The sequence below is a fragment of the Coffea arabica genome, chromosome 8e (assembly GCF_036785885.1).
Source record: "Coffea arabica cultivar ET-39 chromosome 8e, Coffea Arabica ET-39 HiFi, whole genome shotgun sequence".
NCBI classification, from domain to species: Eukaryota; Viridiplantae; Streptophyta; class Magnoliopsida; order Gentianales; family Rubiaceae; genus Coffea; species Coffea arabica.
In genome coordinates, this window is record NC_092324.1 from 43,774,056 (window position 1) to 43,801,397 (window position 27,342).

At 36.0% G+C, this 27,342-nt stretch overlaps 1 protein-coding gene across 2 annotated transcripts; it reads right to left on the reverse strand.

The window, feature by feature from the left end:
* Nucleotides 1-723: 723 nt before the first annotated feature.
* LOC113703723 (protein TIC236, chloroplastic) lies at nt 724-23,324 on the reverse strand. Of its 2 annotated transcripts, none has more exons than XM_027225183.2 (24): nt 22,956-23,324; nt 20,484-22,673; nt 18,758-18,956; nt 18,549-18,608; nt 17,629-17,733; nt 16,361-16,501; nt 16,130-16,192; nt 13,258-13,488; nt 13,066-13,149; nt 12,207-12,364; nt 11,558-12,080; nt 10,695-10,862; nt 10,518-10,577; nt 9,068-9,190; nt 7,224-7,499; nt 6,311-6,376; nt 6,010-6,141; nt 4,549-5,373; nt 4,109-4,389; nt 3,249-3,505; nt 2,492-2,730; nt 2,168-2,359; nt 1,582-1,854; nt 724-1,083 (listed from the first exon to the last, which is right to left on the reverse strand). In XM_027225183.2, exons 2-24 carry the CDS (start codon nt 22,541-22,543, stop codon nt 937-939), a joined length of 6,663 nt encoding a protein of 2,220 aa, XP_027080984.2. In that variant the 5' UTR covers nt 22,544-22,673; nt 22,956-23,324; the 3' UTR covers nt 724-936. The 2 variants fall into 2 exon arrangements, with proteins under 2 accessions (XP_027080984.2, XP_027080985.2); XM_027225184.2 differs by having other exon boundaries at nt 20,484-22,630; nt 22,956-23,245.
* Between the last annotated feature and the right edge of the window lie 4,018 nt (nt 23,325-27,342).

Sequence of the window (27,342 nt, forward strand, 5' to 3'; positions counted from 1 at the left end):
TTGCTTGGGTTGGGTGGATGTTAACATATTTGATTACTGTCCATTTTAAATTCTCAGGAGTTTCAATCCTTCAAAGTGCTGGAAGTACAAGGCAGAGTTCTCAATTACATGCCATTACTACGAGAACTTTGCATGGCTATCAAACCATCCTTCTAATATATCTCGAATAATGAAGACAAAGCTTCTACATAATCAACATATAATGAGTAGCTTGCCAGTAATATCAACTGGCAAAGAATACTGCACAAGAAATTTCTCGTAGACAACTCAGAATAAGTGTCATATATTAGGAATGGAAAATTAAAATTATAACAAATCTCATTTTACAACTCAAAAAATAACTCAAAAAATAGAGCCATGTTTTATGGACATAATAAATAAATAAATATACATTTATATATATATATATGATTTTAACTGAAATCAGAAAAAAAAAATGGAATAGCAAGCAAAACATTTGACTAGTAAGGCAGTAATCACAGCCAAACCCTGCATAAAATCACTCAAGTGTTGTGAGATGTATCTATCATGCCAGTCAATACTCAAGTGTTGTTTGAGATGTATCTATCATGCCAGTCAATCAAGAATTATCTGCATCATCATCAATGAATAATAAAAAAAGTCAGGCAGTCAACCTCAGATGTTCAAGTGTCTAAGCATTTGTCTTTTCATTTTCTTTTTGAGGATACTCTTGAAGAAATTTGCGCGGACTGCTCAGCACCATGAGATGTACCTAACATTTCATTCCTTTTTGGAAAAGAACTTTTTGGAAAAGAATAGTTTTATATTTACAACAATCAATAAACAACAAAGCCATTTCTTACCAATCTCAGTTCCGTCACATATATACCGGCAGATGGAGGGAGTGTTAGGTTTTGGAACTCAGGAATAGGGTGTTTGCTATAGACTAAAATTTTACAAAGGAGAATTTTTAGGCTAGTCTTGTGAGGCAGTAGAATATTCAAAAAGGAGACGTTTAGATGGAGCAGATTGAAGCAGCACGCGAAGTCGGCTTGTAAGCTGGTAGATTAATGTCCATTGCATTGCCATCTCTGAATCCTTCATCTGCCTAACAACAGAAGCCTGAGAAAGTCCAAAAAAGAGGTCCTTTAGCTAAAGATGAATCATATACAGCTGTAAACTTTCTCCTCTGTAGCATGGTGGTGGAGAAATGTTCACTCTTAACAATTTTCAGTTTCTCACACAAAGTTTTTAATTCTTCTTGATTCAATTGCTTACTTTTTTTTGGATATATTTACTTTCCTATTGGATTCACAGGATTGCAATGAAAAGATTTCTGCACTCAGCCCCCCAACTCAAGCCTTAAATTTCTTCTCCAGCTACTGTCATAAATCATATTTCACATCACTTCGAACACATGAAACTCATCACCACTTCAATTAAGTGGTGTTAAAGAGTTGAGACTACTTCAACAAGGGTGTTAAAAGTTGAGACAATAGCTATTACTATTAAACTTTATAGACAAACCTTGTGAACAAGAAATATTAATATCATTCAAGTAATTCGTTGGAATAAATTGTTTTAACCAAAAAGCTGAAAAAAAGGTCAAGAAAATATAACCTGTAAGCGCTTCCCAAGCTGAACTTCAACTTCTGTACCAAATGAAATATTACTAGCTAGAGATTTAAGAGGATCAACCGTGGGATCAACAGAAAGCAAACTGGGAATCTGAGGCGCATAAACTAGCCTCCACCTCGCATGTCCAAACTCTCCTTTCCCTTCTATTCTTGGCATTAATGTTTCAAGGGTTGCAGTTGCGAGTTTCTTGAATGCAAGCTGGCCATCACCTTCTAAGATGGATTCAGCTAATTGACTCTCAAACACTCTAGCAGCCTGTTTAATCAGGGGAAAACACAACCATCTTAAGAGAACGTGAAACATATGTGCTATAAAGTTGTTAAAGCCTAAAACCATTTCTAGGTTACGGTGACCCACATCATGCCACTAAATGACCATACTCTTTTTGGCATGGGAATTAGTCCCAGTGCATGAAGATGACACACCTAACAACAGACCAGGCATGTAAGTTGCAGAACTTCTATGTACTTGTGTGCATTGCTAATAGCTTCATTAGAATATGTTTTAAGAAGTCCTTCTGCTCTTCAGATGAATGCAACAATTACATGCTTTGACATTTTGTTGTTACCTCAGAAGGTGAAAGAACATCTTGTTCCACAGAACGGGTAGAGGTGACAACCAGTTTATCTTGCCATTTGCTAGCCGGACTTTGAATCCTGAATTGCCACTCAGATCCAACGAGAGCTAAGTCCAGCATCGGATCAAGTCCATTATCAGGCTCAAACTTTGCTATATTCAGATGGTCTCTCTTAAGCCTAACCTGTGTTCAAAGAAAGTAAAGGAATTCAACAAAATTAGATGTCACTTATTTCAGGACCTTAACACATACTGGATATTGAGGAAGCTGAACTTTACACAGCAGAAATTACAGAAGATTGTAAAAGAAATTAACCTGAGTTGCAACAAGATTAACATCACCATTTTCAAACGTTAAAATGCCTTTAGGTTTTATCAGTTTGGGATGTGCTATCCCATTTAAATCAAGCTCTCCACTGACGGCAAAATTAAGAATCAGAGGATAAACTATCCTCAGTTCTGGTCCCAAAACAAGCTTCAAGTCACTAAGTCGAATATCTAATTTAGGCTTACTATTGACTGGAATCATCTCCTTCTCAACTTCAGCCCGTTTACCTGCGAGTGATTGAAATGCATTTTACAACTAGATTGTAAGCAAATAACTAAAAAGCCCACAACACTGAACAATAGATGAGTCCCATGGACACAATAATGTGACATTGACATGAAATGGACAAGTTACCATGATCTAATTGAGATCGATTGCAATTATCAGTGTAATTAACACCTACATAATTAACTCGTATTTTTTTAATATAAGTATGTTTACCACTGCCATCAATCCTAGGTTGACTAATTCTTCCTGTTATTCTTATTGGCAGTGCTAGTAGATCTAATAAAGAATTAGATGAACAACATTATCATAAATATTTGGCAGAGTTAAAGAAATTGTTCCTGTTATCAGCAATCTGCTAACAGGTTTGACTAGGAAAAGAAATCTTTTCTATTTTAAAAACAATGACTGGAGAATTTTATCCTCTACCACTTAAAGAAGACTAACGAAGACTCCCTGGAACTGCTAGAAGTATAATATCATGACAAAAGAAAAAGGTTCCCTTAAAACCTCTACTGACCTGAAGGCTCACGAAATGGGGCACTTGAAGCAACAGGTTTTAGACTGAGAAAACGCGACATGTATTTTGATGCCACAGCACGGTTGTAACCACCAGCTGGAAGCCTGGACTGCTTTGATGTATCTCTATTAAATGAAGCAGCTCCACTTCCCTTATCATGAGGTAAATATGCTTCGCCATGACTTAGTTTTATCTTCCCAGACATATTTGGTTGCAGTATTGAGCCACTTATTTGCAACTGAGTATCAACCTGACCACTGTTATCAGGACTAATCAATTTACTGAAGATAACACTAAGATGGGAAGAGAGTTCATTGCTAAAAGGTTACTACGACGCTTGAAAACATTTAAAAGCAATAAGCGGACAAGTTAAATGAGCATTTTAGATAGAATGATAAATTATGACATGCACAGAAAGAAGGGAAGATCAGATATCAGGATCTGAACCTGCAGGACATTTTACCGAGCAATACATGGTTTGACGACCAATTTCTCTCTTGGGTGTCAACCATAGATTGCAAATTCCAAGAGAAACATAATTATGAATGTGACAGACTAACTGAAACATGACAACGCACAAAAGGTGATAGGTGATAGACCCACTCCTTTTTTAACAGAAAAAGAAGTGGTTTGCATGTAAGCCAGAAAATAACCAGCCTAGAAAGAAAATGGAAAATAAATTAAGCTACTCAATCAATGCTCCAAACCTCAAAAGCACAAAACATATGCAATCACAATTAAACATCCCCAACGAATGGTTTGGTAAGTAATATGTTAGCCTGCCACATCAGTCTTGACTATAAATGATCACTTGTCCTCCTCCTGCAAATCATAAAAAGAATGAATATAGAACAGCATACCTAAATATATTCTTAGCCCGCACTTCCAGAACTTCACATTTCAAGTCAATCTTATCACCGAGAGACTCCTCACTTGTTCTCAGAGGAAGGTTACCTTTCACGGAAAATTTTCCCTTTCTGCTTACTCTACCATCCAATGAACCAATACGCACTCTATTTGAATTTACAAGAACAGTGCCACCAACATTGGTGAGTGGTTTCCGTAGTACAGGTGAGGATATAGTAGCCCTGTGGAAAGATGCGGAACCATCGAGCACTGGTTGTTCAACTGTACCTCGAACCTATGTCAACAAAACACCATAAGACATGGTTGGCACAAACATATTTGGAATAGGAAATGAACATATTTCCTCCCAAAGAGTTACAAGCTTACAGTCCTCTCACTCCTATACTAGATTGGTGAATAAGACAATCACAAAGTATCTCAATTTTAAACGAACCTGAAGCATTACTTCAGCATTGCCATGGAGCCAGTTGGCATAAGGAGATAATGCTGCCAACAACATCATGCCACCATCTTTGATATCAGCATCCACCCTTACTTCTCCAGCATCCAAGATGCTCCAGTTTAAACCTTTGAGGCTTTCTGTCAATCGGGAATCCCAAACTTCTTCAATTCTTTCTCTGGAGCCTTTTCTATCAAGAGGTTCTTCAGCAGATCCTTTAGTCTTCTCCACAGGCCAATTATGAGTCCATTTCCCCTCATTCTTTTCTCTTTCTGTATTCTCTTCCTCCATTAAAGTGTTCTGGACAAACGTTACAGGAATACTTCCCTGAATGTGTACATGGCCATTTTGGATGATCGGCTCAAACTTTGCATTGAATAGAAAACGACTTGTGGAAGTTAGAGAAGCAACAATTTCAGCTCTCCCAAGATCTATTCCTCCAATAGCACCATCTAGCAGCCTTACTTGCACATCACATTCTGGTTTACCAAGACTTCCTCTTAGGTCCCCTTCCATGTGTAAAATACCCTTTATAGGAGCTAAAAGTTGCCGCAAAGAATGAACCGCTTCAGTGGCCGAATTTTCAATAACCTGAACCAAAGTAGGAACAAAACTAACAGGGAAATTTAGTACAGCAAAATGCAAGTTAGTTTTTGGCCCCAACAAGGTCCCATCGGCATGAATTGTAGCATTATCCCTTTGGATAAAGATTCTCTCAAGGCGCAAACCATCATCATTGCTATACGCTCCAGCAGCCAGAACATGCTGAGTTTTGTAGGTTCCCCATTCCCATTCTTCCCCGCGGAAGTCAAACTCTGCCTGAAAAATATGCACAACATGAGATTCTCAGATCAAAGGGAACCATTGCAGCTTTAAAACTCAACTCCTAAATCCATCAGTATCATGTCCTCAATTTTCTTTAGGAGACAGGACATCCCACTGATTAAAGTATACAGCAAAATGGACCACATCATGAATTTGTTTTTTGAGGTGAAGATGATTATGAAGATATTCTCGCTTCGTTCTTAATGTAAACAATTAAATCTCTATTACAATCTATTTCCAGGAAGCATGCCAAAATACTAATGTCTTTACCGTCTCCATTTATCAATATGCAGCATGATAAATATTAAGATCCCCACAGATTAAAAGCAGGAAACTGTTTCTTCCTCTGCTCAAGTGGAGAAAAGGAAGAGAAAGTCATACAATTGATCAGGGCAGTCTTTGCCAATTACAGTCAAATGTATTACAGCAGAAGCTAGCTATTAGGAACTGCAAGCTAACACTTAATTCAACATATCAATCACTAATCCATGTCAAAAGATTGAATCAGCTCTGACTAACTGTTCTTTTCTCCAGTAAAATTTTAAGCTAATTAACTGCCATTTTCTTAAGAGACAGCAACCCTTTTTGTTTATGAACTCCAGATCATAGTAAGATCCTCAAGAACCATACCATAGTGTCACCATTGCCACCTCCACTTGCATCTAGGGAACCACGCCATCGGCCTTTGAGTTCAGCTAAACCTGGAAGATTAATATCTTCAAGTACAATTTCATCTAATGGACTAGAAAGTCCTCGAATCTCCTGAAAAAGTTCAAGAAATTCAACAATGTTGAAACAGAACTTAATACTAAGAATAAACATTTAAAGAACCTCGACAGATGTAATTTCTAAAATTTGCACTTTGTCTGATTTTAGTAGAACCAGAAAAACAGCAAAACGAGACACTAAGCTACTATTTTTTGAGAAGTACCTCAAGCAGCGATTGAAGGCTTTGAGCATATATCCCCACTGATGACAAACTCTGTATGAAAAGGTCCTGCAATGAATTTAAGAGGAGCAAGCAGAGTTAAAGTTCCACTGCAAAAAAAAAAAAAAACTAGGTAGTTACATGCTACGTACTGGGAAATGCATGTTAGATCACTTGAGCAATGAAGTTCCTTAGCTGGCAAGAGAATACGGAACAAAGAAAACCCATACCAAATTTCTACTTTAGATGACTGACTGAAGCCCTAAATAGGTCCTAGCATGTTATTTGCTTAACTTAACCATACATATAGCAAGAGATACCCATTCTGATATAATGCCAATTTTTGTTCTTCCTGATTTGTCCTAGAAAAAAGTAACTTTTTAAGTATCCACCTCAACCTCTTCTTGCTTTTCTATTATTCATAATTCTTTACCAACAATACAAGATTATATCAACCTCTGCATTTTCTACAAAAATTGCACTTATAGTATACCATCTCGTTTTAGTTGCATGCCTGCAGAGTGCCAGAGGTTTGAAAATTGCATGAACTTCCAAAATCTAATGTCTTACTATTCTCCTTTCCTTAAGATAGAGATGCCTTAACAGGTGGATGCTAAAGATAGCTTAAGTAGATTTTGTTACAAACGCCTTCATGTTGATTCACAAGTTACTTATGCTTTTTTATTTTTATTTTTTTGGGTTGAAGGTAGACAATAAGCCTCACAAGGGGGAAGGACAGGACTTGAAAGTCAAACCAGGGACCTCATATTCACCTGGCTAATAACCCGAATTACTTTCTCATGTAAGAAACAAAAAGAGACATACCAACCAAAAAATTGACATGTTATTAGCACATGAACTCAAGGTAATCATAATTGCATATTAAGGAAGTTCCTGCAATTAAATAAGTTACAACCTTGGACTTGAATCTGACCGCAGGATCAGAACTTCGGGAAAGTAGCCTAGCTAGTGGAAGCATCTCAGCAATCTCAGCTCTTGGAACTTCAAGTCTCATTCTCCACCTACCCATGGAAGATATAACACTACCCAAATGTCCAGTCATTGCTCTCCTGAACAAGCTACCCCTTTCCTTTCCAGCAGGACTTCGATCTCGTGAACCAGGTAACACATATTCTCCCTGAAGCTCATACTTGCTATTGCTTTGCTCCAACATAGCTTTTTCAACAGTGATCTAAGCAATTAAACCAACAAGAGAAGCAATTGATTTGCAGCATCTCTAGTTAAAGAAATATACATGAAAAAAATAAAGCATTATGTTGAAATGAAAACATATTAAGGTCAAGTAAGAAAATTATATTTGAGGATAACTACCACAATTTATCTATCACAATTTGCTGAAGAAAAAGTAACAAAGCAAGCAATACAGAAACATAATTTGACTTCAAAACAGATAAAAATTCAAACCCATAAGAATTCTTAATAAAATAATTCACACAAAAAAACATAGGTATAGTTCCAAGCTAGACTCCATGTACTTATCTGCCATAATTAGCTGAAGAAAAACAGACATCAAACAATGCAGGCATATAATTTGACTTCAAATCATTTGATGCATGCCCATAAGATAAAAATCCAAACCCACAGGAATTCTTAATAATATAATTCACGCAAAAAGCATAGGTTTAGTTGCATGCTGGAGTCTGTTAATGGACTGTGTACTTATCTGCCATAATTAGCTGAAGAAAAACAGATGTAACAAGCAATGCAGATATATGATATGACTTGAAAACATTTGATGCATGCCACTAAGACAACAATCCAAAACTAAAGGAAAAAGTTTGCCATGGACCAGATGCCAAGAGTGGAAAAAGAAGTTACAAACAACTCTCCAGTTCCAGACTGAACTGAACTTTTTCATCTCATAAAATGAAGCACAATATCCCCTTAAGATTTACTAGGTGACTCTTGCTTATCTAAGCTTTGTTCCATTAGAACCGAAGGAACAATATCTATCTTCAGAAGAAAGATTATTCAAATTTACATATACCATACATATGACTCTTGGGGAGAGGCACAAGCATAGTTCTTCTTTTGTCTTACAGTCTACTGAAGAGTTTGAAGGGACAACACTCGAGAAAATAGTCCTCTTTCTTACAGCTAACTAAGGAAGTCTATGGAAGGGGGTAACAATCTGATCCTTAACTTACACGTTATAAGGTAGTTTTAAGGTATGAATTCTAAGACATAAGCTCTTGCCAGCCTGCAATGAGCTTGTATGAGTATAGGGCTGCACCGATTAGTAGCTTCTGTTATAATTGTTCATTTATGAGCTCTTTTCTTGTTCTTTTCTGATGACTTGTCTTAGTGGACCAAATATCCCTCTTGAAGTGAAGCTCTGCTTTCTTGTACACATTCAGTACATACACATGTAAAAAAACATGTGTGCCAATATGTATTAAGACGAATGAACATCAAAACACAACTGATAGAGTCCAGTTCATGAGCATCTCAATCTTCTCTCTGCCCCACCCCCTCTTGATACGGTGAAAGCTTTTGAGTTTAGATAGAGCGATGGCATCAAATAAATTTAACTTCAAAATCTGAATGTGAAGTTCATAAGTTAGCTGGTTTTGACTGTTTGAGCATGATGTAATATTTAACTCGTACATTTGCCAGCTAAAAGTAAAATTGATCATCTTTTCAAAGTAGATTCTTGTATTAGTTTCTATGGAAACAGTCAAGAAGCTCAATAAACCAATAACCAGTGACACAGGAAAATAAGTTTGCTTTTGCACTCACAACATCGCCACTCCATCTAGCAGCCACATCAAGAGCTTCACCCAATGCACCACTGAACTTTGGCCGGAGGACAGATAACACCCCATGACCTCTTCTTTTCTGGAAGTTGAGTTGAATTTCTGCCTGAAAGAAAGCAACAAATGTTTTATCCAACAAGTAACTTGTAAACATAGATGGCTAAAATTTGATTCTGGAAGGCAAAGCCAGGAAATATCCATTCAGCAGACAAGAATTTATGGCTAATGAAGTCAAACATAAATCATGGTCTGAAAGAAAATCTTATATAGTACTTAGCAAAAAGCATCTTCTTCGCTTCCTTACATGACCCAAGACCTATTACTGCACATTTTTTACCGCCTAACATACAGCCAACTACTAATCACTCATCATTGCAAAAGAGAAGGATTTTGATAATTCTAATCCAAATGTAATGTCCTACTTTGCTCCAAGCAAAAACAATGTTTGATTTTCCGAAACTGGACAGTCCAAAACAAATAAAAGGCTTATTTCTTGGATCTGTATCCTCTAAAAGAAATAGCTGACATGTTCCCGATTTTCTCTTACATGCTTTTCATTGTGCATTTCTATTGTTGCACATTCATAAACTCTAGATTTGCTGCCATAGATTGTTCTGCTACCACAACTTGATCTCGACATTCACTGCAAACAAACTACATTAGCCATTTACAAATTCTTATGTTGCTCCCAAAAGTTCCTCATGCAGCAACTTAGTAAGCATCACATAAGGTGCAATACAAAGAGCATCAATGTTATATGACTATAACCTGTACATCAATTTCGTGATAACAAGCATCATCCTCTTTTCAAGCAGCAGATTGCATTTACAACAACAATGGTTCTCATTTGCCTCTTTTTCCGTCCAAAAGCGGACTGAAACCAAATGTGAACAAAATAATTAAGCGTGATCCATCCTTTTTTCAAGCAACAGATTGCTTTTACAACAACAATGGTTCTCATTTGCCTCTTTTTCCATCCAAAAGTGGACTGAAACCAAATGTGGACAAAATAATTACGCGTGATCCATCTTCTTTTAAAGCAGCAGATTGCTTTTACAACAATAATGGTTCTCATTTGCCTCTTTTTGCGTCCAAAAGTGGACTGAAACCAAATGCGAACAAAATAACTAAGCGTGATCCCTTCCCTTTCCCTCCTTGTCCTTTCTTTTCCTCCAAATGTTAATCCAAACACAAATGACCTAATCCATCCTATTCCCTTCCCTTCCTTTCAGTCCAATTCCCTCCATTAAAAAGATGCCTAAAGTTCCAGAAAATAATCTGTATAAATACAGAAGAAATAAAGAGAGTAAAATAGATAATTTACATCTTAAGGTAGATGAGAATTTAATAATTGCTGTAACACTATTCATATATACCAGCAGTGGTTAAGACTAGAAATTAACAAGAAAGATGAAATCTAAGTGGCATCTTACCCTTTGCATTGTTCCACGAAGTGAAGCGAGTTCCAGCTCATCCAATGGCAAATGGCGTACCTGGTCACATAAAATGCAGAAAATTACTGATCCATAACCCTTTCAGTGAAAGCAGCTTAAGCATAAATTAGGATAAACTGATATAGTTCAAATGATCCTCAAAGAGAAAATACGAACCTCCAAGTTAGCAGAAAGTAGCGGCCTATAGCACGCAATAGCTTTCAGATGGCCCTTTTGAAGAGAAAAAGACAGCATCTTTTCTTTCAGATTTTCTTCAGAAATGCCCTGTAAAGGTCCAACAATCTCCATGGCAAGACTTTCGTCAGGTCTACCTGTGGCATCCAACTACAACACAAAAAATAACCTTTTATTAGCTATTCCCCTACAGCATTTGAGAGTCGGTCAAATTAAGCAAATGAGAAGCTGTAACCATGTATTCTAAATAAGATTTTGAACACATAATTTACAAAGTGAAAACTGACACAAGAACTGATACCACAGAAGTTCAACTGGTTAAAGGAAATAGGATTGATCGTCTCATATGAATAAACCAGAAAAAGGAAACATTGACATGACAAGAAATTGTTGACACATATGCTGATTCATAGCTCCATGAACCTTGGTATCCAAGCAACTTCAGTAAACATTTTATTATCAAACACTTGTAAGCTTAAGCGCCCATTTAGTTCATCTGATGACACCTGTACGCTTAGGGCCCATTCAGTTCATCTGATGACACTTATAAGCTTGGTTGGTTGGAATGGATCCAAATTTACTACAAACTTTAGCCTTGAACCTAAGAACAAGTAAATCTACAAGATCACTTACATGTGACAAAAATTGTCCACACGTCTATCTTAGCAGATGTGAAATAGCATTAGTTAATAATAAAGGATTATCCTCAATTGCTTATGCAGAAAGTACAACACAGAATCTCCAAATTTACAATTATCCTGAACGAAACAAAAAAAAAATTCAACAAGAAAGAAGGTCAAAGAAACAACTTTTTGGCACAGATAATACAATCTACAAACGCATACCTTGATTCCCCCATTACTAATGCTCAATACTCCAGCCAACTGTGGTGCCAGCATTAACTGATTAATTTTGAGACCTGATATTGAAACATCACCAGAAAGAATATGCGCATAACTGTTATTTTCACTGGCTTCCAAATTATGGCCGATATGCATGTCTTGCTCATTATTGATGCTACTTGTTTTGGCAACATTTCCTTGAAACTTGATTCTTCCAGTTGCTTTGAGATGCACAGGCCTCAAAGAATCAAATGCAAATGAGGAGTCCAAGCTGAAGAATTCAAAACCACGCATTCGCATATCTAATTCAACTCCTTCTACAACCAAAGGTAAAGCAACTTTTGCATCATAATCCCTCTGGTTTAACCAGTCTTCATCAGGATAAGATGTTAGAACTTTCATGTTCAATTCAAAAGCAGTTGATGAAGAATTCATAGTAATGTAATCGTGTGAGATAATGATATCTCCACGAGCATCAGAGAGTGATCCTTCAGCTTTTGGTGCAGTCCACTTAATGTCAAATCTCCTGCAATCACAGGGTTGGCCTATTAGTCCATTCCTATCCATATATATGATGAAGTCTAACAAAAAATCATTCAGTAAAATGAGAGTTCAAGCAAACAAACGGGAACACATGCCACAGCACCCTTACGGTCTCAATAAGGACCCAGAAAGTTTTGTCTCTCCATTTAAATCCCCTAACTTAAGCGGCATTAGTTGGAGATAACCAGGGATGTAGCGGTGCATAAGTTTATCAAAGCAAAAATTGCCCGAAAAGTTTACATCCAATGCTGAGTCATCAACCTCGCCCTGCAATAGAAATTAAAGCATAAGGATTAAGCAATAAACCCAAGAAAGGTACAGCAGAAAAATCCAAAGAAATAGAGATCAAAGAAGCTACATGCTTCCCAACATTGAAAATACCAATTAGATCATGTTTCTGTATGTTAAATGAAACTCTTCTGCTCAACAAATCCCAGCACATCTTTAGTCAACTTATCTAATCCCCGAAAAGTAAAAGTTCAGTATCAATCTGATGAAACCCTCCACGTTGTATGACGTACTTCATGCTTTTACTTAAAGACCTAGATTTTCAGTTAATTCACTTTTAACTATAGCAAATTTTGACCTTTATAACAATTGTCAGAAACTCTCCTGGTTATCTGAAGTCCCAGTCCTTGCAACAAAATTACTGTCTACCTAATAACTGAATATTCTTAGTAACAAAACTAATTATGATCTCCCAGCAATATATTTTCTGACTTTAAAATTTGTCAGTCAAAATTACATTCAAACATTTGCTCTGTTAAGAATAGGTGCAGAAAAACCCAATTAACCAAACCACTTTGAAATAACTAAATCATTAAAATAATTTATCACGTTTTATCATGAAAATGCTTCACCAAACCCATTTCAAATCTACTCTTGGAGCCCATTTGTTTTCAAACCAACAACATCATCATGCAGTTTAGTTCATCTTTAAGGCAAGCATTGTCTTGAACAAAAAATACCTCAGGGCATATCCATGCATTGCCTGCTCCACGAATTTCTCCACCATCAACAAGGTTAGTTCTAATTCCATACAAGTCAGCCACCTGCCAAGCCCACGTCAACAACAACATAAAAGGCAGAGCTGATATTAAGCTTAAAGAATAGACTGAAGCCTGAACTTTCATATACACAAGTTATGTCCCATTGCTTACACAGTTATCAGTGTTAAAAGTAAAATTGGCCGAGACATATGAGAATGGAACATGATCAAAAGCTGCCACTGCACCAGCCTCTTTATTGCTCATCATTGCTTCATATGCAACAGATGAAGGAATATCAGAAGCAAACTGAGACATTTTCCTCGAAACCAATGCACTTCCCACAAAAATGGGAGCATCCAATGGGCCTTGACAATTGAACACCGCTGTTATTGAACCAGCCAACTGGAGAGAAAAAGAGAAAATATATATATAAGAAAAATGCTAAGTGGATGTGAAACCAAAGTCAAGCTCATACACTGCAACAAAGCAAACATTTTTACTGGAGAAAATGTTGTGCAATCTACTTTGGTTCCATTTCTGCCCTTTTTTACACATGCAATAATCTGCACTGATGTGTTGATAGTTGGAGTGGGGACAAGAAGTGGGGCCACAATGTCTTTAAAAGGTCCAAGCAAAAACTGGAAATGTGATGTATGACTTAAGTTTAAATACTGATGACTTTTTGTTTATGGCAAGTGGCAATTTGAAAGCTGATAAGCACCTGAATAACAATATTTTGGGACCAAGAGTTGAATTTAAACGCCATTCTCTTGAGGGGAAAAACAGAAAACTAAAAGAAATGTCTTTCTTATATTCGGTAGGTGACAAAATTTTGGACAAACCGAAGTATTACAATTTCATTGGGAAGGAGGGACTATCATATTCAACTAAAATACTCACATACACTACAGAGTGGGTTCCATGAGAATGAGACTCTAATAATTTCTTTGTCATGAAGAGAAATAGACCCAAAAAAAAAAAAGAAAAAAAAAGACTAGGCAGCACAAAGCATATTGAAAATTGCTGAAACCAGACCAAAATTACAAGGTGGTCATCAGGCGTGCACAAGTTTAGTCCAAGTGGCAAACATCAAGCCACAAAACTTGTTCCCAGTTATCCATGATCTAAAATATTGCAAAGCTCTCCCAAGTGAAAGTTTCTGGTTTTGTTATGATGCTGGGCAGGGTACAATGCTCCTAAGATATAGAGTTTGAGTCTTATACAACCTGAAGTTCACATAACTTCGCAATCTAAAGTGCAGCACAGGAACACTTCACATTGATCCAAGGAAAGAGTGATGATTAAATTTATTTAGAAACCATAATGTGATAATAGAATTCGTTATAAATATAAGCATGAAACTTGGCATACAATAGGGCCTTTTCCGGTTCGGTGTGCTACTAACTGTAATCAGAAGCATAGTTGTTTGTCCAATCATATAGAGACTTGGCTAAAGAACGAACCTATGCCAAATTCCACTCCATATAACAGGGCATACTTGGTGTCAGTGGAAAATATAAGCAACCTAAGGAAATAAAGAGAGACAGTCACAAGCGACTCCAGCCCTGAACCAGGTTTCTAAACCATGCAACAGACCCACAAAGCTTGTTTTGATTTATAAAACAGCTCATTCACACGTTAAGTTGTAGAAGAAAGTGTTTTAAGGATAGCTATTAAGGTAATTTTAAAATTTCTTTGGCTCTTGGAATCTAAGAGGCTTCAAAAAAAAAATTTACATATTCTCAGCTTAGTTTCCAACAAATTTATCTTTCTTCTTGTGTGTTATACTCCTTTCACTTTCTAGTCTATTGTAACCCGATATATAGAAAGCATATATCTTAACATGAAGTCTCAACCAAAAATAAGAACTCGTGCATGTATCTGGTATAGTACTAAAAATGTACCCCCAAGTTTTTTATGGTCTATTGAAGCCAAATGATAGATCAGACTACGTAATTAACAGCTTAGGCTTTCAAAAGAAGCCATAATACAACATAGCAAATAGTTCCCACACTTGTTAGACAACAAGCAATGTAAAAAACATGTCTATTTAGCTTAAGCATTCATTTAGAAACCATAAACAAGTAGTCAATACACTATAAGCAATGCCTCACAGGGCTGGCATTGATGGTGGTTTAGATTGGTTTTCCCTGAACATGAGATCAAAGTACAACATTTAGCTGGAGAGCGAATGATGTTTATTCATTTGTTTTGTCATTTGGTTAGAAAATACAAAAGCTGTACTTGTAAACTACTAAGACAATCTCTTCTTTGCTTTTATATAATTAATAATTTAAGCTTCCATACTTCCATTTCACAATATAAACCCCTTAAGAATATACTGCTTCTACTGCCTCCCATGGCTTCATATTTTCCAATCCCATTCATTTGAGCACTGTCACATACTTTCAAAGTGATGTCAGGACCTAGAGGAGAAACAAAGAAAAAAGAGTAGCTAATGTTTACAGTTGTTAGTTTATCAATAAATTCAATTTGAGCAGCAGATGATAAGGAGGTCACCCTCAACCTCCTCCCTCCCCCCCCCCCCAAAAAAAAAAAGAAAAACACACCAAAAAATAAAAAAAACAAAGAAAGAAACAAGCACTGCCATTCTTGATTCCTAAAGTAATGTGTAGTATATGGTTATCAATGACCTAACACATAAAATTTGGTCCTGTAAACATCCGATTCAAAATATGGCTTTTCAAGAAATAGGAGAGGCAGAGTAAGAAGTTCCATTCAAAAATGGGATTTGTGTCATTACTCTTGATGTCATGCTTCTATGTTTACCTAATATCCCATCTAACATTTATCCACCACCTGTTTTAATTTAGTGATGCAATAATACAGCTACTAAATGCATATGCAGCAAAAATTCATTTGGCCAGCTCAAATTAAGCCTGACTCATGCCACCAGATGGGCCATTTGTACTCTTTCAGTTCAGTTTTCCAAACAGAAACAGCCAGGATTTTCCCTTTGGCTCTTATGTAAAGCTACACAAGATGCAAGTACAACTAAGCCAGAGCAAGAAGATGGACATACCGGAAATAACAAAGGCCTCATCTTGAAAGTTTTCATCAGAGCATTAACTTCAACAGAAGGAACCTGAAGAAGAAAAAGAACAGCATAATGCAGATTACTCGTATATGGAATCAAACTACTTTACAAGAGCTGGGGGAGAGTGTGTGCGCTTCATTTTCTCACAATAATCTGTCAACAGGCAGGTCAATGTCATTATAAGAACAACCTACATTTCAATCAATACAATTGTACCTGACACATAAGATGAAACTCTCCTCGCTCAGGATCAATCCCAAAATCTCCAGAAGCCTCTAGAGGAACCTTACCAAACCAGCCGCTAGCATTGTGTAAAAATATTCGTTGAGCACGGAAACATAAACTGGCAGACAAATCCTGCCAAAAACCAAGTACATCATCTCATAAGACTTCAAATTTGTACCTGGAAAAAAAAGCATACATAGTGCGCCGCAACACCCACAAATAGGCTAATTGGGACAGGATTATGAGGATTATTCCACTGCTACCAATATATACTTAACACGCATAAACTGATAAAAACTTACAGTTTAGTCTTGCACTCATTACAAACGGAACAAGAGGTTGAAAAAAAAAAAGTTTAAACAGTCATAGTTTTAGCTGTACAACTATTGGCTAAGCATGTAGCATGGAACAATCACTAACCTGCAGCAGCAATTACTTCTTAAGCAGTTCATTTTTCTGTAAGCAAAATTTTTAAGCACAAGGAATTAACTTCACACAAGCACATCATCATAGTCTAACAACAAAAAAGGAAAGAAAAGGATCAAATTGCCATAAGTCTAGTTTCCAACATATCCAAAAACTTAGGCTGATGATTTGCTTATACACGTCACTTGTGAATTCCATACTCTTTCAAAGCCTAAGTCATGGAATTACTACAAGTGGAAGCCAGAATAAACCCATGACCAGCCTGAGTTGTCGTTATCAAATTACTGCCTAACACTGAAAGCCTCCATTATTAGAGAAAGGGTGATTGAAAACAGATACTCAAAGACAAACAGATAGATTATCTAATAAAGCATACAAAGGACCAAATATCCACCCTCATTATCTTCAGAGCAACAGACTTAAGTTAGTAGGTATATTCATACAGCACTGTCGTTGCTTGAAGCCAATAACAGTCCTTATTCTAATGGAAGCTACAAAACCTTTTGGTTTAATGCGTAAGAGTGCAAATGCTATTTAAGACATGTTCTGTCTCCGCCTTCTCCTCCTTATCTCGTGTATTTGAGCCTCAAGGATTTGTACATTTTTTTTTATTATTTATTTGGTCTTCAACATATATTTTACAATGTTAATTAAATTATGCATCTCATTTCTGTATATGATTATGCTGTCTGATAGAAGCAACTAAGTGTTCAATTGTAACTAATAACCAAAAGGTGTCAGAAATGAATGACAAAGAACAGAGAAAAAGTTTTAACAGTAATCTAGACAAAGACAAAGAAGATAAGAACAGGATAGATGAAACCATAACATACAGAAAAGCTTGATGGGGCATCATATATATGGAAGGCCAACCCTGTCACATCAAGCTGTCCATGAAGATTGGGAAAAGTTTCTCCATTGGACATGCATATGTGAACCTGCAAAAGTGATGAACATACGTCGACAAAAGATCAGTAACGCTCTTGCTTGAATAAAAAAAAAAACTACACTAAGTAACCTGTGAAGAAGATAAAGTTCATAAATTACCAAGAACAAGAAGTACATGTGTTTGATTATCTACCACAAGTCTACAATGTAACAGTTGCACATGCTCCCAATATAGTGGAACTTCCATATCAAGCTCTCTTTGCATTATTGGAGTATATAATGCAATAGAGAAATCTGGGATCGGAAAGCCACACTCATACGGTTGTCTAGGTTTTCCATTTCTTCTTTCACTTAACTTTGGTTTGCTTTCATATAAAGTATGGATGTAATTACACTAAAGCCAGAATTATGAACTGACTCAGTTGTTAGGATACTATAAAGGAAACGAAAAGCAGCAAGCATGGGATAATAAAGTATCCTTCGCCCCTCATACAAAAGGAACAAAACGAACAATATATACTTCATATATTTCATAAGCAGTTAAATGCATATTTAAAAGCGCTGGAATTAAAAATTCACCTAGAAATATTAACACTAGTGATGGTATGAGGGAGATGACCTAAAAAACATAGAATAATGAAATGAAAAGATCAAAATATGGAAAAAGGAAGCAGAAGCAACAAGGAACAGGTAAGACGAGTCAGCTAACCAGTTCAAAAAAATTATTTTTCAAGCATGTGACACTGTTAGCTTAAAAGTGGATACAATGAAGTTCAAGTAAAAACATAAAACTAAGTGGTGATGTGATAAAAATTTGTTTGAAGCTACTATCTGTGAAAAGCTTCTAAAATAGTTAGAGAAGCACCTCACCACTAGCTCTTCCATTGCACCACATAATTGGAATTTCCAAAATCCTCTCAAATAGCTGCAAGAAGAAAGACTAGATCAGAAGGGCATAAAAGATCTTTAGAAATATATTTGCAGAAAAATTTGCATTAAAAAAGTAGGGAGAAGTTTCATCAGCCTGTCTGATCTACTTTGAAAAGCATCTATTGACAATCATATGAACATTACCGGTACAAACAGGTTCACAACTTTTAGGTTTGCATGCCATTTTTGCTCAATGATATCAACATAAACGTCAGTTGATAACCAGCCACCATCTTCAGATGTCAGATCTGATCTCCACATTTTACAACTGCCACTTAACTGTACATGTACACGTTCATAGTGATTTTTTAGCTTGACATGTCCAACGGCATTATCCATCTCTCTGGAAAAGGAAACGAACTAATATGCCTTAATCAATCAACATGTTAAGTAAGGCATCTAGCATGGATCAAAAATCAGATATAGAAAGAATATACTGAAGAACATCCATAGGGAGAAATTTAAACAGCCACCAGCACCAAATTGTGTTTGAACCACAAAATCAAAAAGATGAAACATGTATCCATGAGGATAAACATAGACAAGCACGTAGGGAAAAAAAGGTAAATAGCCAACCTCAAATTGTCTCTACACACAAAGAAGCCAAAAGTACAAGCAGGTGACAGCATGAAGCTGGAACCCAGGTACATGGTATGGAAGCTACAGTAAGGGTTTAACACAACCTAGTCTACATGCAGATACATGATGAAACAAACAACTATATTAACAGAATGTCTAGAAATGCATCTGCACAGTGAGTCCCATTAGTGGATGGCAGGGTGCATGAGAACAACATTTAAAAGTGTACATTTTCCAAAGAAAATCTACAAACTTAGGTTACAATCAAATCATCCCTTGCAGTGGAATCAACAGCACTAACTTCTTTAATGAGCTTGGTTTGACATTTTTCATTGACAAGTGGAAGGCTCGAGAAGAAATTAGTACCAGCTAGAAACAAGAAGTCTGGGAGAAGGATAACTCCAAATGAAAACATGACCCTCTCTGTTTTCCCTCTCAGACAATTCAGTTCATTAATTTCTCTCGTCTCAGCTTCTGTCTCCTCTTTCAATCTGGGCCTAAGACCCATTACTTCTCTCTCTTCTCATAGTGAAGCCACTGCCGAAAAAAGATCCCAATTCCACTTGCAAAATCTGATGAGCTTTTTCTCCAGTAAGATAAGTGAATGTGGCCAATTCCTTTTCCTTAAAGTATGAAAAGTAATTTTCAATACTTTGAGTTGTTTAAGATGCAAATTTCTTAACAACATACAGATTCAAATGATTTAGAATTTCCAGCGATCCATTTGTTGAAAAGAGCACATTTTCAGGCATTCTTGTTTTACTGTCAGAGGTCAGGGCCAATATATTTGCCCCTTGAGCTTTCATGTTGAACAGCATTTTTCTTTTTCATGTAATTTGAGAGCTTCTATATGACTTCTCTGGACAAGATAAATGGTATTTGCAGCGCTATTCAGGTTATACTTAGTTCATCTATACAATTGTTTATTGAGCATTCTCCATTAAGCTATGTCCAGGGAATAGTAGTTTAATGCTTAAGAGATCTTTTTACCACATAGATGAAATACATATATTTGTGCTTTATGAAGCACAAAGAACATAAATGTTGAATGGAATACAAGTACGTATTCACCAGTAAGTTATGATTGACTAGTGACTTGACAATCTTCTGCCAGAATGAGAAACAAACTGCATGGTCTAGTAAGTAAACAGAAAACGGTCTACTAATGCCTTTCTGAGTACAAAACTAATCACACCCTACTCTGGTCACACACACCAAAAAAAAAAAGAAAAGAAAAGATGAAGTGCATGAAAGCAACATGTAGTTGATAACTGCAGCACATGATGCTTACCTTGGTTCATTGTCGCCATATGCAAGAAGCATTAAAGTACCACCTCTGAATTGTACAGAATCCAGAATGACCGGAATCTCATTATGAGTACTAACAGAACGTTCTTGATCTTCCCCTTCAAAAAGAGCAACAATATCCCCAGCTCTTGAACCCCAGTTTGATTTCAAACTTTGCACAGGACCAGCAAATAAACGAGACCATACATCACCCACTTTCCTGATAAAATAAGGAAAACCTAGTTTCACGGTGAAGGGCAACATAACTGGATGGTCTACCCTAGCTGACGAATCACGTTCTATCTGGTTAGAAGAGCTAGGTGTATACCCTTCTTGATCATGCATTGTATTGCTATCAGATAATTGGATAGGCTCAGCTGATCTGTTACATTCATTTCCAAGATCCATAACTCTTTCTATAACATTAGATGCGTCTGAATTTTCGGTAGTTACATCAACCCTATCGGTTTCTGTAGTTCCTAAATTACTAACGGAAGAAAATTTTTCACCTGAGTTTCTAGCTCTAATTAGTAAACTCAAAGTAAAAAGGAACGGGTCACGCCTTAAACTAAAACTACCCAGCTGTAAGTTACTCTGTTCACCAGCATATTTTCCATTGGTCAGTCTCAGCATCTTTGCACTTCCTTCATCAAGTATGTTATTCTTCAAACTGTTCTCCAATAATCCCTTACCAGTTGAACCTTCCTCAGTAGATTCAAATCTTCCATCCTCAGCACTTCCCCTATTTTCAACAGTGGGTGTGGTTATGTCAGGTATAGCGGGTTGTGCAACAGCCTTGCCTTCACTTCTTGGAAGAGGAACTGCAAGGGCTTCAGATGACTGAGTAGGTTTTCCAAATTCCCCACCTGATAGACTCTGAAAATATGCAGAAGCAGCTGATGCACTACGCTCGAGAACTCTCCTTGTAGCTGCAACACTTTCCTTAGACAGATCTCTCTCATTAGCCTTCCTCTTGAACTTTTGCCGTATAGGCCCTGGGACAACTGTGGACCAGAAGTTGACCCCTGTAGGAGAAAATTTTACTCCAAAAGACTTCTCTAGATCTGCATGCTTCATATCATACTCTATACCTGCATCCATGCAATGATGATCTCTCCAGTGTAGCTTTTCATCTGTTGAATAGAATGACCCCTGAGTTGCTAACCTCGAAGGCTGGATAGCGTTCTCCTGAAAACAATCATCCCCATGTAAAGCAGGACTTCCTTCAGAGACTACATAGCCAGTTTCTGCAGCTTGCTTAGCTAGATCATCTCTCTCCCTGGCCCACTGAGCAGCAGCTTCCTCTCTGGCTGTCCTCCGTGTTTTTGTACGGTAATCAATTCCCTCTTCAGCAGATAAGTGCCTTGGCGCAGAGCCTTCACTGAAAGGTAACCCCAACCAAGTATAATCCTTCTTTTGTGCTACCAATAACGTCGGATTTGAAAGGACTGCATCAATGACAATCTTTCCCTTCTTAATGCTTGCAAAAGGGAGAACCCGAAGTTTAACAGTGGGTACCTCACCACACGAGAACTCTTCACTGTGAGGCCCAACTGAGCATGACTCCAGCGTGATGCTCAGAGGTGAAATTCCTCGAACCCTACCAAAATAAAGTTCCCGCTGAATACGTTCACTCAATAATGCACAAACTGAGGGCAATAGTTTTGCCTCAATGTAACTCTTGGCTTTCAACTGCCCATACCATAATAGCAAACAAACACCAGAAATTACAGCACAAAATACAGAGCATCTCACAAGAAGTAAACCCTCTTCCCAAACTGGTGCCAGTGACTCAACCAAGGTCCTGCTGCGAGTAAGAGGCTCATTCACACAATTAAGCACCCAGGCGCTTCGAAGACCTAAGTTCTTCCACAATAACTCAATATTTCTCCCAAAAAAATGCGTAAACTTGGCCCCTCGAGATACCCATTCATCTTTTTCAGCACATCTACACTTCCTTAGATTCCTTCTAGAAGGGCATACAGCATTCGAATTAAGCAAATTTCTCTTTGTATTGCTTAGAAGCGGACCCCCAAAAAATGGGTTATGAAGTTTAGCACTCATTATCCACTCTAATCTACAATCAGCGAGCTTTGCAACTCATTAGTAGGGGACCAAGAGCAGTCTCTTGGTCCCCTTAACCTCAAACCCCTGAATATTGCAGTATGTCAATCGGAGCCCAAAACTTTAAGACCTAATCAAGGGTCAAAAGTAAAAATGAACCAAATTAAAATATTTTAAAGTTATACAGGTGCATCAAATGTTGAACAAAAATCACACTTTCACGCTTGCATTCATCCTTTTCCTACTCAGAAACTCCAGCCCCTATCCAAAATGACACTTTTTTTGAATGTAAACTTATTTTATACTCTCAAAAGAGTTGGTCTGATTATTCCCTTCTTTCTATTTTCCTTCATTAACCTAAGTACTTGCACAGCTACGAAAATAGAAACGAACGTGTAAATGACAGCCGAACCTGAATGAATTGAGCTGAACGGTCATTTTTCTTGAAAAGCCCAATCCTTCCTTTTCAACATACCAAAAAAATTAAAGAAAAAAAATACAAAGATGAAGAAATCAATCTAGAGAAGTTGATGGGATTGCTGGTTGCTGGAGCTCGAGGATTCCCTCGTTTTCCAGAGTATAAAGAGGAGAATTTTGGAGACTCCGGCGGGGACGAGTGATGAATATGGGCTACAAGATGACAAAAATGGTATCATCTGATGGAAACTCGACGAACAATTTGGAGCAATCAATTAAGCAAACCTTGAACAGGAGAAAAGACAGTCCAAGAAAAGCAACTTGAGGGCAAATTCAGCACGCAACCCTCTTGTATTTCTGGCTTGTCAGGCCAGGCCCAATTGATTACTGGATATTAACTGTTATTTTCAAAACCCTAAGGAGTGGAGGTGTTATTTTGGTCAGAAGAAACACTTGGGGATCTAAAGCTAATTATTAACCCTGAATTTGACATTTGACACGGAATGAATTTTTTGAATCAATACTGCATCTATTTTTGCTCATTTTATGCTTTGATTTTATTTATTTTCTGATGCTTTCAAAATATGCATTTAGCTTTTTTAAAAGGCAAAAAAGTTTAAATCCAGTAAATTAGGTGCTTTTGTATTCTGATTATGCCTGTAGGCACTTGAGGATAAATTAAATGGTCCAATTCTTAGTCTAATTCAGGCAATTAAGTGCATTCAAACCGAATCATATATATATATAATAAAGTCGTATTTTCATTCTTATCCCTTCATATTTTCTCTTTTCTACGTGGCTTAACGAGACGGCAAGTAGTTTTCTAATAGGATTCTTAATAAATCATATATATATATATAATAAAGTTTTATTTTCATCCTTATCCTTTTAGTTTATCTCTTTCCTACGTGGCTTATCGACATAGTAAGTAGGTGCAACGCGCTCTATGAGTTAACCCCCTAATAACCTACGCTATTCTATCTCTCTTTTTTCTCTTGACTTTATAATTCTAGATAATCCTTCCATAATTATCTCTTCCATTCTCTCACCTTTTTTTCTCTTTAACCCTAATCGTCAAGCCTAAATTTCCAGGGGATTAGTATAAATAATTTTGAATTATGTTTTTAACTCTCTCTCATCTTCAACTCAAAAGTTCGAAATATCAATTCAAATATTAAATTATCTTTATTAGATTATCGTTATCGAAGATACTCTACATTTTTACTCGTATATATGGTTATCGATCTATTACTTATCACTTTATTAAGCAGTGCAGATGTTTACACTTTTCCACAATGTTTTTGAAATTTTTTTTTTCAATGCAATGACCGGATTTAGAACTTCGTTTTTATTCCCTTCAATGCAAGGACCGCATTTGGACTTTGTTTATACTCGCTGTATGTGGTCTGTAATTTCTTACACATTTTTCATAACTAGGTCATTGAATTTGAATTTTCTAACTCTTCAAAAGTTACAGTTTGATTTTTATTTCTGGCAAGGTTTTTGTAATTAATTTGTTATTTCAATTTATGGATTCACTCTTCAATTTAAGTAGAACACATATTGCTTTTTTGGTTAGTGATTTAGAAGTAGTCTTTTAAACTATGTGTTTTCACACGATTTTTTAATTGCTTTTGACAATTTATTAATTGTCTTCAACAACGTATTAATTTTTTTTTATTTTCTGGGTTTCTGGGGTTAAAAAAATTTTGTGCAGTTTTCAATGTTTTTTTTTAGACTTTGATAGAAAGCTTCTAAAGAACAAGAAGGTGTCATTGATTACATAAATGGCAAGGCATCAAGTTCATTGTCATACAGTAGTTCACGTCATGCAATATACATAAGACTATTTAGATTTTTTATGTTTTTTATTTAATAGCAAAATACATCTTATGTTTTCATTTTGATTTTTATTAGCCATGAACAGATTTAGAAGGTTGCTATGTTCCTGTGACTTGATTGATTCTAAATTATTATCTTTTATTAATATTTCATTCGGCTTCTTTTCTTTTCACATTAACCTTTAAGCCATTTATATTAAGTACTAAAATTGATGTTTTGGTAACGGGTTGGCCATTCTTTTGTTTACAGAAGATCAGCCAAGATTTGATCTTCCCTATTTTCAAGTTTTTGAATGTCATCATATTGTCAATTTTTTTTTTTTTTTGCATTTCGAATTATTAATCACTGAATTAGATGTTTAAATTTACATTATAAGACTATTTTTTAATAACAATGTATTTAAGAAAGGTTATAATAGATTATACAATAAGTTTGTATTTTATGAAAATATTTTTATGAACTACACTAAATAATTTATTATTTTTAGACAATTCCCATTCAACGAATGGGTACAAAACTAGTTTAGTGTAATAAATTTGACAACTTGCTCCAAGAAATATCATGTGCTACAAATTCCATATTAGATATAAAATGAGATTTTTTTTAATTTTAATCTTACAACATAATCTCGAGTTAAAAAAATTAATTGATCAATTTACCGATTTTGTGAAGATTGTAGAAAAGACAATCTATATGTATGTACGTATATGTGTGTGCGTGTGTATATGTGTGTATATGTCTATTATAAAAACATCACTGTTCATCAATATGTACTAATGATAAAAATTACATCAATCATACGCATATATAAAAGAAGATTTGAAGAACGAAACTAGATACCATATATATAAAAAGTCAAGAAAATATTACACTGTTAATAAACTGATTTAAGTCCAAATGCTAATGTGAGATTTGACGAGATTGATCTAAAGAATCTCAATTTGAAAATCAAATCTCAGAAAGTTTAAATCAGTAAGAGAGATATAAAACTAACAAAACTCTCATTAGGAATGACTAGGAAAGGAAAAAAAAAAACTGTCACTAAAAATCCTTAAGAGAGAAGAAAATTTCACTAGAAAACTCTCTGTTTTGCATTTTTTTTATAAACACAAAAAACAAAAGGAAAAAAGACATGGAAGGGAGGGATGTCCCTCCCTCTCAAGGGAAGAATATGTTTTGTCTGCGACGGTAGAGAGAAGGAGAAGAGTTAAGGTGGAACCCATATAATTTCCCAGCTTGTTGCTTTCACCAGCAATTTTGTAGGAAAATTGGTGCTTCTCAAGATGAATTCAGGTGTTATTTCAGTTATTAATTGTTGATTATAGAGATGATTTAGAGCTTTAATTTGATACTGTATTTCGAGCTTGCAACTTGCTTTTATCAGCATCTGATTCTGGGATTTCACCAAGAACGCAAAAAGATAAGCTACAACTTTCGAATTAATGCTTCATCTTTGCAGTTGCTTTCTCATAAGAAAGAGTTAGATAGGGTCCTGTTAAAGCTTTAACGTCTCATCATGTCCAGATTTTGCTTGTCAAATATAAAAGAAAAAAGAAAATTAGCATCCCACAATTTGCTTAAGAAAAGTATACATTTTGCACAAAAAAAAATATTAGAAATACCCTTAAAATAAGAGTTTGGCTTACAAGAGTGCCGTAGAGCATTCACTAAGATAGGTTCAAGTGTTAATTTTTTTTTTTAATAAGAATGAAATTTATTCGAGAAAGTGTCTGAATGTAGAGGGCAATAAATATAAATGTGTGCCTTCATACAGTAAATTAAGTGTAATTTAAGTGCCTTAACGAAAACTCTAGAGGCATTCATTAAAAAAATCTTAATAATAAATAGTTCAAAACTGCAAGAAATTTCCCAAATGAAAAGCTAGTTCTACTTTCTGAACGACAATTATAAAGTAAAAACTAAACATGAGTAATAAGTTCAAATGGCAACTATCGAGTTTTAGCTTCCATATCGTTTTGGGCTATATTATGGAAGCCAATTACAAATCCACTTCAAACTAGTTAAAACATCACTGAGCAAAAGATAGCCAGGAAAATACAAAACTACAATACTTCTGGGAATGGTCCCTCAACTTGGAAGGTGTCCCCAAGCTATTATCAGTTCATTGTTGGCTTGTCCTCCTCAGAAAAATTACCTGCAAGATTATTCACTAGATTTGGAGGAAGATACATATATACACTTAGCAGATAAAAGGTACAATTATTTCATTACCATGACATTTTTTTTTTCATGTGCTTTGCTTTGAAGCCATAATAATGACAAAACTTCATGAATTCTTCATGATAAATGCAAAAAACGGTGTAAATAAAAAAGAATAGAGAAAGATTCTATAAAATTATAGAAAAGTCACTACTCCCTTCCTGCCCTGTTAGTATATATTTTTCATTGTTTTCCCATGTTTTATTGGACAAAGTTTTATAACGAAGAAAGAGGGAATCGAGGTAAGTTTGCTTATTCTACGTATTTTATCTTTTATTGTTACTGATTCTTTGATTCCAGTTAGTAAGAGAGATCTTGAA